Source organism: Rattus norvegicus, chromosome X (genome assembly GCF_021556685.1).
Source record: "Rattus norvegicus strain SHRSP/BbbUtx chromosome X, alternate assembly SHRSP_T2T, whole genome shotgun sequence".
Lineage (NCBI taxonomy): Eukaryota > Metazoa > Chordata > Mammalia > Rodentia > Muridae > Rattus > Rattus norvegicus.
The window spans coordinates 142,358,530-142,373,799 of NC_141554.1; the positions used below are offsets into that span (position 1 = coordinate 142,358,530).

At 37.6% G+C, this 15,270-nt stretch overlaps 1 protein-coding gene across 1 annotated transcript; it reads right to left on the reverse strand.

Moving 5' to 3' along the window:
- Positions 1-957: 957 nt before the first annotated feature.
- Positions 958-14,335, reverse strand: 3830403N18Rikl (RIKEN cDNA 3830403N18 gene like). The gene is made up of 11 exons (NM_001433012.1): positions 14,196-14,335; positions 12,203-12,340; positions 11,701-11,767; positions 11,127-11,161; positions 8,105-8,230; positions 7,473-7,536; positions 7,167-7,201; positions 5,018-5,135; positions 4,243-4,342; positions 1,724-1,822; positions 958-1,405 (listed from the first exon to the last, which is right to left on the reverse strand). Exons 2-11 carry the CDS (start codon positions 12,291-12,293, stop codon positions 1,265-1,267), a joined length of 876 nt encoding a protein of 291 aa, NP_001419941.1. The 5' UTR covers positions 12,294-12,340; positions 14,196-14,335; the 3' UTR covers positions 958-1,264.
- Positions 14,336-15,270: the final 935 nt, after the last annotated feature.

Below are 15,270 nucleotides of genomic sequence, written 5' to 3' on the forward strand. Positions count from 1 at the left end.
AGGATCAGGTATTGGGGGGATAGGACTGAAGCCCTGAGGAACAGCAGAAAGAATGGAAACAGGCAACTTCAGGAGGTAGGAGATGGGGGGGGGCCCTCAAGAACATACCAGAGACCTTGGAGGTGAGAGACTCTCAGGACTCAAAGGGAGAGACCTTAGATGAAATGCCCTACAGTGGGGAGAGGAAACGTGTATAGCCCACCTCCAGCAGAAAGACAGGTCAAAGTGAGGGATGGGGTTGCCATCCCACAGTCAAAAACTCTGACCCATAATTGTTCCTGTCTAAAAGAACTGCAGGGATGGAAATGAAGAAGAGCCTGAGGGAAAGAAGATCCAGAAACAAGCCCAAAGTGGGGTTCAGCTCAAGGGGAGGCCCCAAGGCCTGACACTATTACTGAGGCTATGGAGTGCTCACAAAAAGGTCCCTATCATGACTGCTATCTAAAAGACCCAACAAGCAGCTGAAAGAATCAGATGCAGATATTTACACCCAAACAATGGACAGGAGCTGCTGACCCCTGTGGTTGAATTAGGGAAAAGCTGGAAGAAGCTGAGGAGGAGGGCGACCCTATAAGAAGACCAGCAGTCTCAATTAACCTGGACCCCCGAGATCTCTCAGATACTGGATCACCAACCAGGCAGCATACACCAGCTGCTATGAGGCCCCAACACATATACAGCAGAGGACTCCTGGGTCTAGACTCAGTCAGAGAAGATGCACCTAACCCTCAATAAAGTTGAAGCCCCAGGGAGTAGGGAGGTCTGATTGGGTGGGGACATCCTCATAGAGACAGGAGGTGGAGTAGGGGGTAGGGGTATGGGAAATGGAACAGTTAGGGGGTGGAACTGGAGGGGGATAAAGTCTGGAGTATAAAAAAATTAAACAATAAATACATTTTAAAAAATCACTATAATATTGTGTGGAAGTTCAGTACAAAGGAGTATTTGCTACTTATGTAGTAGTCATTTAGATTTTATTTGGAAGTTAATATAAAGAGGCTCTTACACTTAAACAAGAAAATGACTGAAGATGTTCAAAAGGACCTTTCTATTTTGATTCTAAAGGTTTACCTCCCAGCTAACCCTGTAATTACATCCCCATCACTCAGGTTCAGCTTCCTTTTCAGAATCATCAGAGTAACAAGGATTAAAGAGTCTTTCAAACATTTGCAATCACTCCCTGCTGATGTTCCAGGGAAGGAGACAAAGTTAACAAAAATTTTAGTTACAAATGAAGCAGCGAGTGAAAATATACAAGCTTTCATTAGTCAGAAGTTTCAAAAGCAGAAGAGAACTTCAGAGTCTGCTTCATGAGGTTTTTTTTAAACATAGACATTTCTTTTCTCAGTTCGCCGTCTATACCAAAAAGCATATCATGGTTGTTGGTCTCCAAGTCCATCAAACCCTAAAACAGAAAAGCACGTCTTACTAAAGAACTCTCCAAGGATACAAAGATGAAAGATTCTGTGCAAATGATGTGTAGACGTGCTATGTTTAGTTAAGCAGAATCACTGTAGTGTTAATAAACTAGGATGTACGTCTGAGGTCAGATTCCCAATTTATCATTTATGTCTCAAATAATTCCTACAAAGCCATTAGGATTCTAGAGATAAAACAGTCTCTTCAGTCAGAAATAATTCAAAATAGTATGTAGTTAAAACTTTATGATTCCTAAAACATATTTCATTTTCCAAGGATATTTTATGCCCCGTGTGCAACATACCTTCATGAATTTCTCATGCACTTCTCTAACTGCTTGCAGGGACTGGTTCTGGCTACTTTTTGACAGTTTAAATGCTTTTTGTTGTTTTTGATAATTATTCTGCAAATATAAAAGGAAAGTATTACTATAACAATTCTATTCACTTTTGTTCTTATTGTTGTGCAGCACGAGTGCTAGGCTAACCATCAACCCCTTAATGTATCTCCAATCCTAATATTTTTAAGTGAGCAAAAATAATTCCATATGAAACTTGAAAGGAATAGTTTCCAACTGATTTAATACTTTAAAAATTATTATGACTAAATATACTTAATTTATATTTTTACAGTAACATGAAATACCAATCTTACCAATTGTGGTGTAGGAAAATATTTTTTTATGAGAAAGTATTTGCCATACTGCACAGGCTGGCTTTAGCCTCCCAAGTACATATGTTTATAGGCAAACATGTACTTGGTGAAATCCTACACCTGGAAACCTTAACTCTAGCTAGTGTTGATGCTTTTACCATATGACTACCTTGTTTTACTAAACAGCAGAAGCAATCCCAAGAGATGGTTCACTACCTTATCTCTCGATCTACCACCCAGGTGGTATATGCCATGTCCTCTACTTTCTCTTCCTTTCTTAAGGATGCCTTATACTCGTTCTTTCCTAAGTCCAACTTCTTCACTTATTTCAAAACTATTGTCAAGAATTTCAGCAATTATAACTGTTATTTTAAATTTGTGATTCCAGCTGGGCCTATCTGTAATGTCTATGAAACTATCTTTTATAAAGTTTGAGTTAGAATGATCACAAGTTCATGAATAGCCTTGATCAGTTAAAGATACCCTGCCTCAAGATAAAGTGTAAAAAGATGTCCGGGGGAAAAAGTTTAGTGGTAGATTGGTTTTCTCTAGGTTCCAATTTCAAGTAACACAGGGAAGTTGTAAATACATGTCTCTCTGTATTATTTATATTGGCACACAACTATGGTAATTTGAATTTTTAAAAAAATAAAACAAGTCTTCTACACCTTTTCTCCTTGGGCTACTACATTCCTATTTTGTCTTGTATTCACTATGATCAGTTTTGTCCTCCATGTTTTCACTCAAATCCTCCTGATTAAGTACAATGAACTCCACACTGCTGAGTCTACTTTAAAAAACGTGCATGTACATACATATGGAGACCAAGGATTAATATTGGGTGTCTTCCTTGGTTGCACTCCACTGCTTGGGAGACAGGATCTCACTGAACCTAGAGCTTATCCATTAGGCTGGACTGGGTGGCTAGGATCTTTGACCCAAATCTGAGTTTTGTGGTTCCAAAATGCTTAACACCACACCAACTTTTCTTGTTGTTGTGGTTTGTTTTTTGTTTTGCTGGTTTGTTGTTGTTGTTGGTGGTGGTGATGGTGGTGGTGTGTGCATACGTGTGTGTGTGTGTGTGTGTGTGTGTGTGTGTGTGTGTGTGTGTGTGTGTGTGTGCAAGGAATATAAACTCAGGTCGTCATGCCTGCACAGGAGAAAGATTCCAACTAAACCATCTCCCAGGCCTGCAAATCTATTTTATTTGGCCCATTAGCAGCATATAACACAATTAGTGGTCTTTTCTTCCTTTAAAGGTTTCCTTCACTCAAGGCAATTTACTTTATACCAATAGTTCTCCTACTTTACTGGTTCCCTCTCAGCCCACCCAATGCAGGATTGCAAATACTGAAGTACTCCAGGTGTCTATCCTTAGATCCCTCACTTACAGGGATGATCACTCCCCCTTGCAATGTCATCCAGTATTTATTTAGTTTCAATTGGAGTATTTATTTAGTTGGTATTTTTAGCCCCTATCTTTCTCCTGAACTGACTCATATAATGGTGGCTTCCTCAATGCCTTTTAGACAGGAATGGATCTCCTGTTCATCTCAAATTGAATATACTTTGAAAACTACTGAGCAATTAAATAAAAAATTAGTTAATATGGTCATCAACTTAGATCTTACTGGGAAAGCATGGGCTGACTACAGTGACTGACACAGTAATGGAGAAATATCTAAGATAGTTTGGTGATATTCCTCCACAGGAATATTCAGCCGTGGTTGCTGAGAAAGGTTGTTTCCATCCACTGTCATTATTAAATTTGTACTAAGTATAGGATTGTAAGAACTGATTTACCAGTTTGAGTGAGTTTTCAAATATTAGTGACAGAGTCCAGATGACACTAGTAAGTAACCTTTCTCTCTCCTGAGGCTGGCCTATTGTGATTCTTTTTATAGAAAATGGTAATCCTCTCTTCATCTTTCAGCAAATATCTGTATTTTAAAAATTTACGATCCCATCTAATATTAAAAGCCCAGTGGTTTTTATTGATAGAGTATATGATCACATGTCTCTGGTTCACAACTCAGTAGGATGAGAATAGAGCCATGGATGGATAATGAAATGGTTTAGTTTCGTGTGCCCAACACAAGGCTAGTTCCTCTATTCCTACTTGACACTTAGTTATACTAGATTAATTATAAAGTTAGTTATGATACCAACAGCTGATTTTTCTTGTTCTTCATTGAATTTCTGTACATCCATATCGAACTTCTGAAATGTAGTTATATACTGCTTACAAAATTTGCTGTTGATCTTCTTCCTGTAAAGTAAAAGAATGAAAGCCGTCACACTTTATACCAATATGAAAAATCGACAATTGCATACTATAAAAATACAAATAGCAGTACAAAATTATCTAATGGGAACTCATTATCGATTTTTTCCCTAATAGAATATCAGAGAAGTGTTCTGTTATGTTTTATCTTTTCAAAATTAAAGAAGTTTTAACATATATATTAATTTTCAGAAAATTAATTGTATTTCCAAATAGGTTTTTTTTGTTATTTTCTATCAAGTATAGGGTCTAATTTATTTTTCCTATATTGGTTTAGTTAAGACAGTACAAAACTTAAGTCAGTTAAAATATACAAATTGTTTGCATATCAATTGATCCTTTTTTATATTGTTAAAAATAATAAACCATAAATTATGCTTCTAAGACCTTTTACAAGACTTCCAGTATTTCCAGAATGAATGTAAATCAATTTTTAAAATCTCAATTAACAGTTATTTAAAAGGAGAAAGAAATTTCCACACATTTCTAAGAATTATATCTAGTTTCCTTGAAGGCATGAAGTTATAGGGCTATCTGCTTAGACAAAATTAAAGCCACACATTTTTACTAAAGGCTCAGACATGACTGTATTTTTAAAGTTGAGCTACATGGAAGTTTTTGAATGATACAAATGTGACTCTATAAAGCTAACAACTCTACCTTTCCCGTTTGTTCATTTTCCAAACTTGTTCTAATTTTTGGTTACTGCGTTTGAAAGAATCTTTGATATAAGTTTCCATGTGTTTTCTCTTTACATGAAGAGTCTTGTTAATGTCACCTATATTAAAAATAAAGTGTCATGTTGAAGCAACTTTAGTTGGATCTATGTATTCAAATAGATATAAATATAGATAAAATTCATTCAATAATGCCAAGGAAACAAAATTAAATTGAAAGATATCACTAACAAGGTATACCAAATACTTCATACTTCAGAATACTTAGGGTTTCATATTTTCAGATGAAAGATATTCAACCAGTAAAGTCTACAGAAATGATCCAAACTACAGAAAATTCCACTCCCATGCATTTTGGATAAGAAATATGTAATCTTGTCCCAATTTTGATTTTAAATTTCAAGAATAGGAAAATAATCTTAAACTTCAAGAACAGTTTTCAAAAGAACAAATACACAAAACAAAGGATCAAGGATGGGCTTTAATTTCTTCATGGGGAAACACTTTAATAAAGACTAAATTTTTTCCTAAATCTAGATGATGATGCAACTGATAAGACACACTTGGTTGTGTAATTGTTAGAACTCATTATTTAAAATATTCTATTTAAAATAAGAAGGCAGCCAGGCATGCTGGTTCATACTTTTAATCCCAGTACTCTGGAGGCAAAGGCAGACAGATATCTGTGAGTTCCAGGTTAGCCTAGTCTACAGAGTGAATTCCAGGACAGCCAGACCTACATAATGAGACCCTGTCACAAAAAAGTTCAACCCCCCCCAAAAAAAAATCCAAGAGGGAAGCTGGAAAGAAGGATCAGTAGTTAAGAGTGGCTGCTCTTTCATAAGATCTGGGTTTGATTCCCAGCACCTACATGATTTTCAGAACCATCTCCAACTCCAGTTCCAGGGCTTAATGCCCTATTCTAAATTCTGCAGGCACCGGGTACACACACACACACACACACACACACACACACACACACACACACACACTCCCCCCCACACACTCACACATGGCCCCCAGACATACATTCAGGCCAAATACCTATATATATAGAAACGGATAAAAATGATAAAATCCTATATTTAAAACAAAGGTCCTCGGGGTTGGGGATTTAGCTCAGGGGTAGAGCGCTTGCCTAGCAAGCGCAAGGCCCTGGGTTCGGTCCCCAGCTCCGAAAAAAAAGAAAAAAGAAAAAGAAAAAAAAAAGGTCCTCAAAGTTTGCTTAAGTCTAATAAAATTATTTCTGAAGAGTATAGTCCATTATACTTCAGAACATATCTTTTACAAAAACAAAAATAAAAAAATTAGTTTACATAAATATCAATGCTATACCTGTCTAGCATACATAGTTAGCTTTCAGGAATTAGGATGAAGCTATATTATGATGTACATATTTAATAATTTCAACATATATAGTACCACATAAAATAGGTTATAAAATGATTATTCTGCCTCCTCCAAATAAAGCAAATCCTTTTTATCAATTTTTGATAAAATTTGATAATCAAAATTATCAAAAGATTTGATAAATGGGCAACCATAAAAAAGCCAAATAATAATTTTTAAAGTAAAACATTGTTTTAGGGGCTAAGGAGATGGCTCAGCAGCTAGGAAGATGCCTCAGTAGGTAAGAGGGTTTGCTTTGAAAGGAGGAGGTTTGAGTTTGAATTTAGCAGCCATATACCAAGCTAACCATGGATGCTTGCTCCTGTATTGGCAGCACTGGAGGCAGAGTAAGACTTGCTAAGACTTGCTGGCTGCCTGTCTAGCTGCATGTTTAGTGAGAGAGCCTATCTCAAGGGAATAAGGTGGAAAGTAATAGAGCAACAACATCCAGCATCCTCCTCTGGCCTCCACATGTGTAGATGTCTACATACATGCATCATAGACGTAAACATACAAAAAATAAAAATAAAGTTTCATTAACATCACACCTATTCAAAAAGCACTATTTTTACTATCTGTACCATGGGGGAAAAACTCCACGATGCTAAATCAAAAATATTTACAAAATTCTATAAATAGGAATAAGGCAGTAAGAAGTCATATAGTATATTAATTAATATTTCCTATTATATAAATTGTTAATATTATATAGTTTTAAATAAATTATACATCCAAAAATGTACCTTCAAATTTTCCAAGAATATTTTGTATTTGAGATCTGTGAAGAAATTAAAGTTTTAAACTTAAGGATGTTGAAGATATAGTTTGGTGGTACAGTTTTTGCCCTACATGCATGAAGATGAGTGTTTGATCCACAGCACTACCCCCTCCAAGAAAACCATTCAAATTAAGGATTCATCTTATATAATTCTTGTTTTGGAATATACATCATATGCCAAGTATTAATATAGATTACTTGTCACACAATCAATTAAACTTTTCTGGAAGTACTTAAACTAAGCAGGAACTAATAAGTTTGAACATATTACTGTGTATCTCCAACTATTTCTTCAGGATTTGCATTCCCATCATCTTGAGTTAATGGAGTCCTTTCTGTGTTGGTAATAAAACAAGATATTAAAAATATGTTATTTTGTAAATTTTAATGAAATACTTTATGATCTTTCAGGCATAGTGCCATCATTAGTTTTTTTTAATTTAATTTTATTTTTTATTGGGTATTTTATTTATTTACATTTCAAATATTATCCCCTTTCCCAGTTTCCTCTCTGGAAACCCCTTATCCCATCCTCTCTCCCCTTGCTTCTATGAGGATTTTGCCCCACTCACCCACCCACTCCCCACCTCCCCGCCCTGGCATTCTGCTACACTGGGGCATCAAGCCCTCACAGAACCAAGGGCCTTTCCTCCCATTGATGCCAGACAAGGCCATATTTGTCTGAAAGTTAAAAAAATCAAGTAATTTATAATTATCTTCTAGAAACAGATTTTTAAGCCTTTCTGGACAATATCAGACTAAGTTATGTGTTATATATCTACATGCTGTGGTTAAAGACAAGAGATACAATATGAGATTTCCAGTCTCCAATACAAGCCTAAAAAGAACAACTGAGAAAAAAATGAAATGTAGCATCAATGCCCAACATTAGATATCTGGTACCTTCAAAAACCTCCTTTTCTGAAGTACTCCCGTCTTTCTCTTCATCACTTGATAGGTAGCAGATCTCCATTGGTGTCTCTAGAGAACCTTGAAAATTCTGCCTTTTCACTGAGAAACTTACGTTTTCTGATTTAAAATAAAAAGAAAGTTTCTCAAGCCATCTGAATAAAAGAATCATTTAAACTAATAAAGTTGAAATACAAAATAACATTAAGGAATGATTTTATAAGACAGCACTTAATAACTGCATGAAAGGTTTAAACATAAAACCATGTTTTACTACCTTCTGCTTTAACACTAAACAGCTTAGTATTTAAATATTTAACAGAATAGTTGGCTTCAAGAATAGCCATTAATAATCTTAAGTTTAATATGTACTTTTTTTAAAAAAAAGAAAGATTTTAGTTGAATAAAATATTATTTTGGGTTTCCTTGGTTTATACGACTAGGAGTTTGTTGTTTTTCAGTTTAAAACACACACACACACACACACACACACACACACACACAATATGATGGGTTCAACTGTGACTCTAAGTGGGTTTCTGCTAGGTTTTTAATAAATTTTAGAAAATGAGTCTGCATCTCAATCTCCAAATAAAATCATAGTTGCTACTATCACAAACGAGCTCCCCAATTTTTCCATAGTAACACAAATTTAAAGCAAATCTAAAATATAAAGTTTTGCCTGGCTGGACATATATCTTACTGCTACAGCAAGAGGCTCTGGGTTCAATCTTCAACAATGAATAAAAACAAAAATTAAAAATAAGGAATAAAACAGGCATGTTTCCTCAGGCCCCAGGACTTCAGTTTCAAGACCATTCCAAACTGCACATGAACTTTCAGACAAACGGAAGGTACACAGTTAGAGCTTACTTTCATAAACCAAAACAACACAAAAATAAAAACAACTTGTACTGAATTATGTCTGCAATCCTAGCACTTCTGAGGCTGAGAGGGGTCTCAGGATTTTGAGGCAATATGGGAGCTATGCAAATTTCAGCAATCTGGCCTTACAACATCAGGTAGAGGAAAATGAAAACTGGTGTTCAGTTTATTTCTAAGTATTTCCTGATGTGCAACAGCAGCACAGAAAAAAGTTCTAGTTTTTTTTTTCTTGCTCCTAACTGACCTCCACTCCACTCGCACCTCACATTCCTAGGCTCCGAGAACAAAGACTTTCAAGGTCTCCAATCCCTCAGGCCTTCCTGCTTTCTGCTAGGTTCTAGTCTTTTCTAACTCTTGCCCTTAGCAAAGTTCTCCATTTTCACCTCAGATGCCTAAGAGGGTAAAGTCAACTGCAACTGAGAAGCAGTATTGTCAAGTCCAGTGAGGGTCACCTTACCTCTTCACACCTTAAGTAACATACCCACCCTGCCGCCCTCACCCACCTCACACAGTCCCCGCCCCATCCCTCCCTTGCCCTCCCCCGCCACGCCCAGGACCCTCTGTGGAACCTTGATTAACAGGTCTCACAAGAGGTCACTGACTACCTCCAGAACTTGGCTTCTTTAAGAACTTGACTTCGTGGCCACCACAAAGCATATTGGGTAACAGGAATTGGACAGGAGAAAAACAACATCAAGCAAGCCCCTTGCTGATTGGCTGTGTTTGCACATGCGTACTAAGGGTAAGAGAGGGGCTTCCTATGTTGTCGAAGCAGCAAAAGGAGGTAGTATTTTAGCTGCTACTACGAATAGAACACCTTGCAATACTAAGTTGAAAGTTAAAATAAAATGTGTAAAATATGAACCCTGATGAAGACTCTTACTTTGTTTCAGTTGAAGGGGATGTTGCATGTATTTCTAAATTGTTTGGATTTATTCATTTAATAAATATAAGTATTTTCTGCATCTTTGTTTTTACATAATATGCATGTCTAGTGCTATTAGAAACGAGAACAGGATGCCATGTCCCGTGGATCTGAAATTAAAAATGGTTGTGAGCCACCATGTGGGTTCTAGGAACTGAACTTTGGTCCTCTCCAAGAGTAACAAGTGCTATCTATTTCTAAGTAATCTTTCCAGTCCTGTCCTGTGTGTGTTTTAATATATGCTTGATCACTTCTTTCAATAGATGCTTATTTTCACTATACAGTATACATCATGAAAATATGACACTTTCATAATACTGTCTCTTTTAAGAAAAAAAACACCAAATATTTAATGGATGGCCTTAATCTTAAAAATTGACTCAACAAAAAACGACATGCTGAGAAGCTTAAATAGCCTATGATGGAGTAGGGAATGTTTACTTATTAAGTGGAAAATAAATTTTAATTGTGTGTATTCAAACATATTCATGTTTGCATATTCTAGTATATGTGTGCATATAGAGGCAAGAAGTAGACATCTGCTGTCTTCTCATTCATGTCTCAAATCTTGACATAGGGCTTCTGTGAACCTGCAGCTCACTAACTCCACTAGCCTAGCTAGCCAACAAGTTGTACCCACCTACCCTGCAAGGGGCTGCACCCTGCATTTATAAAGTGGATTCTGGGCCCCCACCTTAAGTATATACCAAAGGAACCATCTCTCTAACTCCTGTGCAAGGTCTGTTCTGTTGCTGTAGGCACTGTGTGTCTGTATTTCTCTAATCATGCCTAAGATTAGGCTTATAAAATGCTTAATGATGGTTTTATTTCCTCACAACTGCAAATTGTCTTTCTTGCTCACTTTACAATTTGGATTAATTGGACAAACTGGACAAAACAACATTTCATATGTGAGGCACAATGCTGTTTTTTGCTTGTTTGTTTTGTAGGTTTTCTATTTATTTGTTTTGTGTGCACCACCGAAGATGAAACTCTTAACTTTCACATGTTGCTCTACTACTGAGCTACATCTTCAGTCAATCTTTAGTTCTGAATGTTGGGTAAGAATTAATCTGCATGTGTTTTAAAGAAAGCTACAATTACTGTGAAATATAAACTTATCCCCCTATGCTATAGGGTCTATAGCAATCTGATGCCCTCTTCTACCTTCTTTGGACACCAGGTACATATCTCCAAAAATCATACCTCCAAATTTATGCAACATACTGTGTATTTCATCCCTGTGAAGAAAGGACAACAAAAAATTAAAGCTGGAAATACAGATAACCGGTAGTGCATTTGACCAGCACACACAGAACTTTACAAAGAAAGTCCTTGTAATTGTTTATAATAAAGATATAATGTTTGGTTTCCAATAAAGGTCATAGTCATATAAAACACATGTTGGACAAACAACGTGAACATGTATTATTTACATTTAACAATTCACACATGTATACCCCACACTGCTTTCTTCATAAACTCAAATCTCACTGAGAACCTTCTTCTGCTCAGCTGGTCCCCCTCTCATTTTTATGGTTCTCCCCTGTCCTTTGGGCGTGTACATGTGAAGATGTCATGCTGGTGATCATATTGTCCCAGTCTCGTTGTGTCTGTGATTCCCAAGGTCTCAAGGAAAACATGCTGGGCTTGAACTGGATACATAGCTGAGGATGACCTTGAATTCCTGATCTTCCTGCATCTACCTCTCTAGTGCAAGGATCAGACACTACTTTTGGTGTACTCTATTGAACTGGCAAAAATTATTGGAAAATATTACCCCATATCTTCGTCTGCTTCTATAGGAGGTGACTTATTCTCATCCTTGTCACATGCTACGCTCTTTTCTGTATTGACAAGGAGAAATGGAAACACAGTTGAAATTATGTTATATTAGTAATAGTTAATAAAAGTACTATCGATTTGCATTTCCCTGGAAGAATAGCCCAGGTAAGTTTCTAGAGCAGCCTCAGAAGTGAAATAATTCCTTTACAGGTTTTATAAAATAAATTCGCGATTCACCAATATTTTGTACCAACAACGTTTAAGTGTTCCTGGGGTAAAATCATAGCAAGTTATTATCTCACAACATACTGTGACTGCAGTGCCAAGAGAAGGTGTAGGCATTGCTAAACTCTATGGTAGGAATATATAGATGTAGATAAAATTAGAAATGAAGTATATGAAAACCCTTAGGAAAGTTTTATTCCACTTCAAGTGACTAGGTAAAAATCTAAGAAACTACAGGACCCAATCAATGCCCAACATTGCATATGCTGTACCTTCAGAAAGAGCCTTCTCCAAAACATTTGTATCATCTTCTTCATCATCAAAGTCAAAAAGTATTAAGGACTCGTCCATTGGTACTGTCATGACTTCCCTAAGATTCCTTCTTCTTTTGGTAAGCACTCAGAGGTTTTCTTAGTTAAAAAAAAAGGGGGGGGGGAGAAAATATTCAAGTTATCTGAATCCAAAGGAATCACTTAAATAGATAAATTTAAATTGTCAAAAATCAAATACTTATCTTAGTTCCATGAAAGATCATGTCTTCTCTTTTTTAAGATTTATTTATTTATTTATTTATTTATTTATTTATTTATTTTTAGTTCTTTTTTTTTTCGGAGCTGGGGACCGAACCCAGGGCCTTGGGCTTCCTAGGCAAGCGCTCTACCACTGAGCTAAATCCCCAACCCCAAGATTTATTTATTTTTAAAGGGGTTACTTGCCCCCTTCTCTCCCTCTTCTGTTCTTATTTTAAAAATAGATTTACTTATTATATATACGTACACGGTAGCTGTCTTGAGACCCACCACAAGAGGGCATCGGATCACATTAGAAATAGATATGGCTGCTGGAAATTGAACTCAGGACCTCTGGAAGAGCATCTCTCCAGCCCCTTAAGATTTATTTTTTTAAGAATTTATCTTTACCACAGAATTTTTTACACACATTCAAAGATGGTGAGGTATATATGCAATTCCCCTTACCATCTTCTCCATGTATCCCACTTAACATGTCCCTCTCCTTCCCAACATTTATTTTAAACTTCTTTAACTTACATCTAAAAAAAACTTCTTTTGAACCAAAGTTAATAGTATGTCATTTCTCAATTTAAAACATGCAAAATCAGGCCAGGCTATACGATGTGAGTCCTTGCACCCCGCACCAAACCTCCACCCCACCCCAAAAAAGATGAGCAAAATGTGTTTGCACTAAACTCCTGGGATATCTGAATTTTGCTCCTATGTCCCATAGATTCTTTTAAACAAAAAAATCACCAATTCTGTATGTGCGTATCTCACAATTAACTGAAAATCACAGTGCTATCCAGAAAGATATCGAAAAGTGTAATTGAACATTCATGTCAAAAAGACCCAATGCTCTGTCTACAACAAACACCCACCACCACCCACACTGAAAGGCCTCATATTTCAGAAACTTGGGATTTGGGAAAACTGAGGATTTCAAACATTTGAAGATCGTAAGTTTGAGGTCAGCCCAATCCAGGCCAGTCTGAGCTACAAAGGAAGATCCCATCCTACAAAACTAAAAGTGACAGAAGAAGCAGTACATGGTCCTACAAATCTTTAATCCCAATATGTGGGCTACTGAGACTAGAGGATTGGTGTTTGGAATCCATCCCAGGGGTTGGGGATTTAGCTCAGTGGTAGAGTGCTTGCCTAGCAAGCACAAGGCCCTGGGTTCGGTTCCCAGCTCCGAAAAAAAGAAAAAAGAAAAAAAAAAAAAGAAAAAAAGAAAAAAAAATCCATCCCAGATTACTTTTTAATCTCCTGCAATGTCTCCTCTTTATTTTTTTTATTCACTCTTGCTTTGCCACTCCCCTGTCTCCAACGTCCATACAGTCCATACCAAAGGAATACACCAGAGAAGATAAGGAGTAGGGAGGTATCCCCAGGCTGTTTCTAACGGATTCTAACGGACACCACACAGGACAAGCACTAAGGACACAATGGCTCCTCACTCAGGGCTCCCTCATCTCCCGACTCCAAGTCCTGCCGCCGGCTCTCTGATTCTCTCCCCAGAACCAAAGATTGTGTTCTCCAACGGTCCCCAAACTTCTAAGGCCCTGGCCTGTTCAATCCTCTGCCACTGTACGGTCCTCTACCTCCATTTTACCCTCAGCGGCCAGAGGAACCGCCAATCGGGAGGATTTTCCTCACATAGTGGCCGCCTGCCCTTGAGATGCCCCCCCCCCCCCACATCACGCCTAGATCAACTGTCCAACACCCCTGAACAGAGCTGGTCCTCACTTACCGGCCAACTGAGGGGTGAACACCGTCACAGCTGCACCCTCCCGCACTCAGCTCCTCAACTGAAAAAAACAAAACAAAACAAAACAAAAAAAACAAAAACACTCCCAGGAAGCACAGGCCTGAGGTCTCTGAGGATCACTTGTGATTGGAGTAGGAGAAAAGCTGGTCTCACACAGCGCCCATGCTGATTGGCTGAATATATCCTGCGCATGCGTACATGAGCACCAGGCACCGGCTCACTGAAGGACGTACCTGGAATACCTGGCACAGGCTCTTTGAAGGGAAAACCTGTTAAGAGTCTTGAGAGAATTTTCAGGCAGTGGAAGTGAGCTACCGACTTTAGGACTAATGTTTTCTATTTTCTCGGTTTATAATCCCTTACAGACTTGAAATACTTGAATCAAACCTGTAACATATGAAACACTGTGAACACCACTACTTTATTTCAACTGAAGAGACTCTTGAATACATTTTCACTTTTATTTATGTATTAATTTAAAGGGGTGGACATTTTCTTCACGTATATGTACACAACACAGGAGTCTGTGCTGCCCTCTGCGATCAGAAGTGAGCATCCAGACCCCCTACAACCTATGGTACTGTCCTGTCTACACCTTCCTAGTACTGAGATTGATGACAAGAGTATGCTAGATCCCGCACCCCCTCTGTCTCATTTTTGTCTCTCTGTGGTCTACAGAGGCTGGAAGAGAGCACTGATTATCTGAAACTGTAGTTATTCACAAACTGTGAGCCATGATATAGGTGTTTTGAGCCGGGTCCTCTGCCACAGCGAAAGGTGCTTTAACTGCTCAGCCACTTTTACCATCAGCCTTGTGTGTACTTAAATGCACCCTAGTGACCTCTCAGGACTCCAGACACAGATATTTTGTGCCTAAATACATGTGGAGGCCAATACACACATATAAAACAAACAGCTTCTTTACTGTTTCTAGTGATGCAAGATTTAAAAGGCATGGACAAAACAGTAAAGTCAGGAGAATGATGAAGGTCCTGAAAGGGCAGCCCTAAAATTTGGGGAGCCTCTCACTCTAGTCGCGGGATGGGGTTCCCCAGGA

What these genes read in the sequence shown, in the direction of transcription:
- 3830403N18Rikl (NM_001433012.1), bottom strand. Translation starts at nt 12,293, where the DNA reads ATGACAGTACCAATGGACGAGTCCTTAATACTTTTTGACTTTGATGAT. An exon ending in GAAGCAGACGAAGATATGGG is followed by an intron (nt 11,162 to 11,700) that starts GTAATATTTTCC and finishes CTTTCTTCACAG; the next exon opens with GGATGAAATACACAGTATGT. An exon ending in TATGTTGCATAAATTTGGAG is followed by an intron (nt 8,231 to 11,126) that starts GTATGATTTTTG and finishes ATTTTAAATCAG; the next exon opens with AAAACGTAAGTTTCTCAGTG.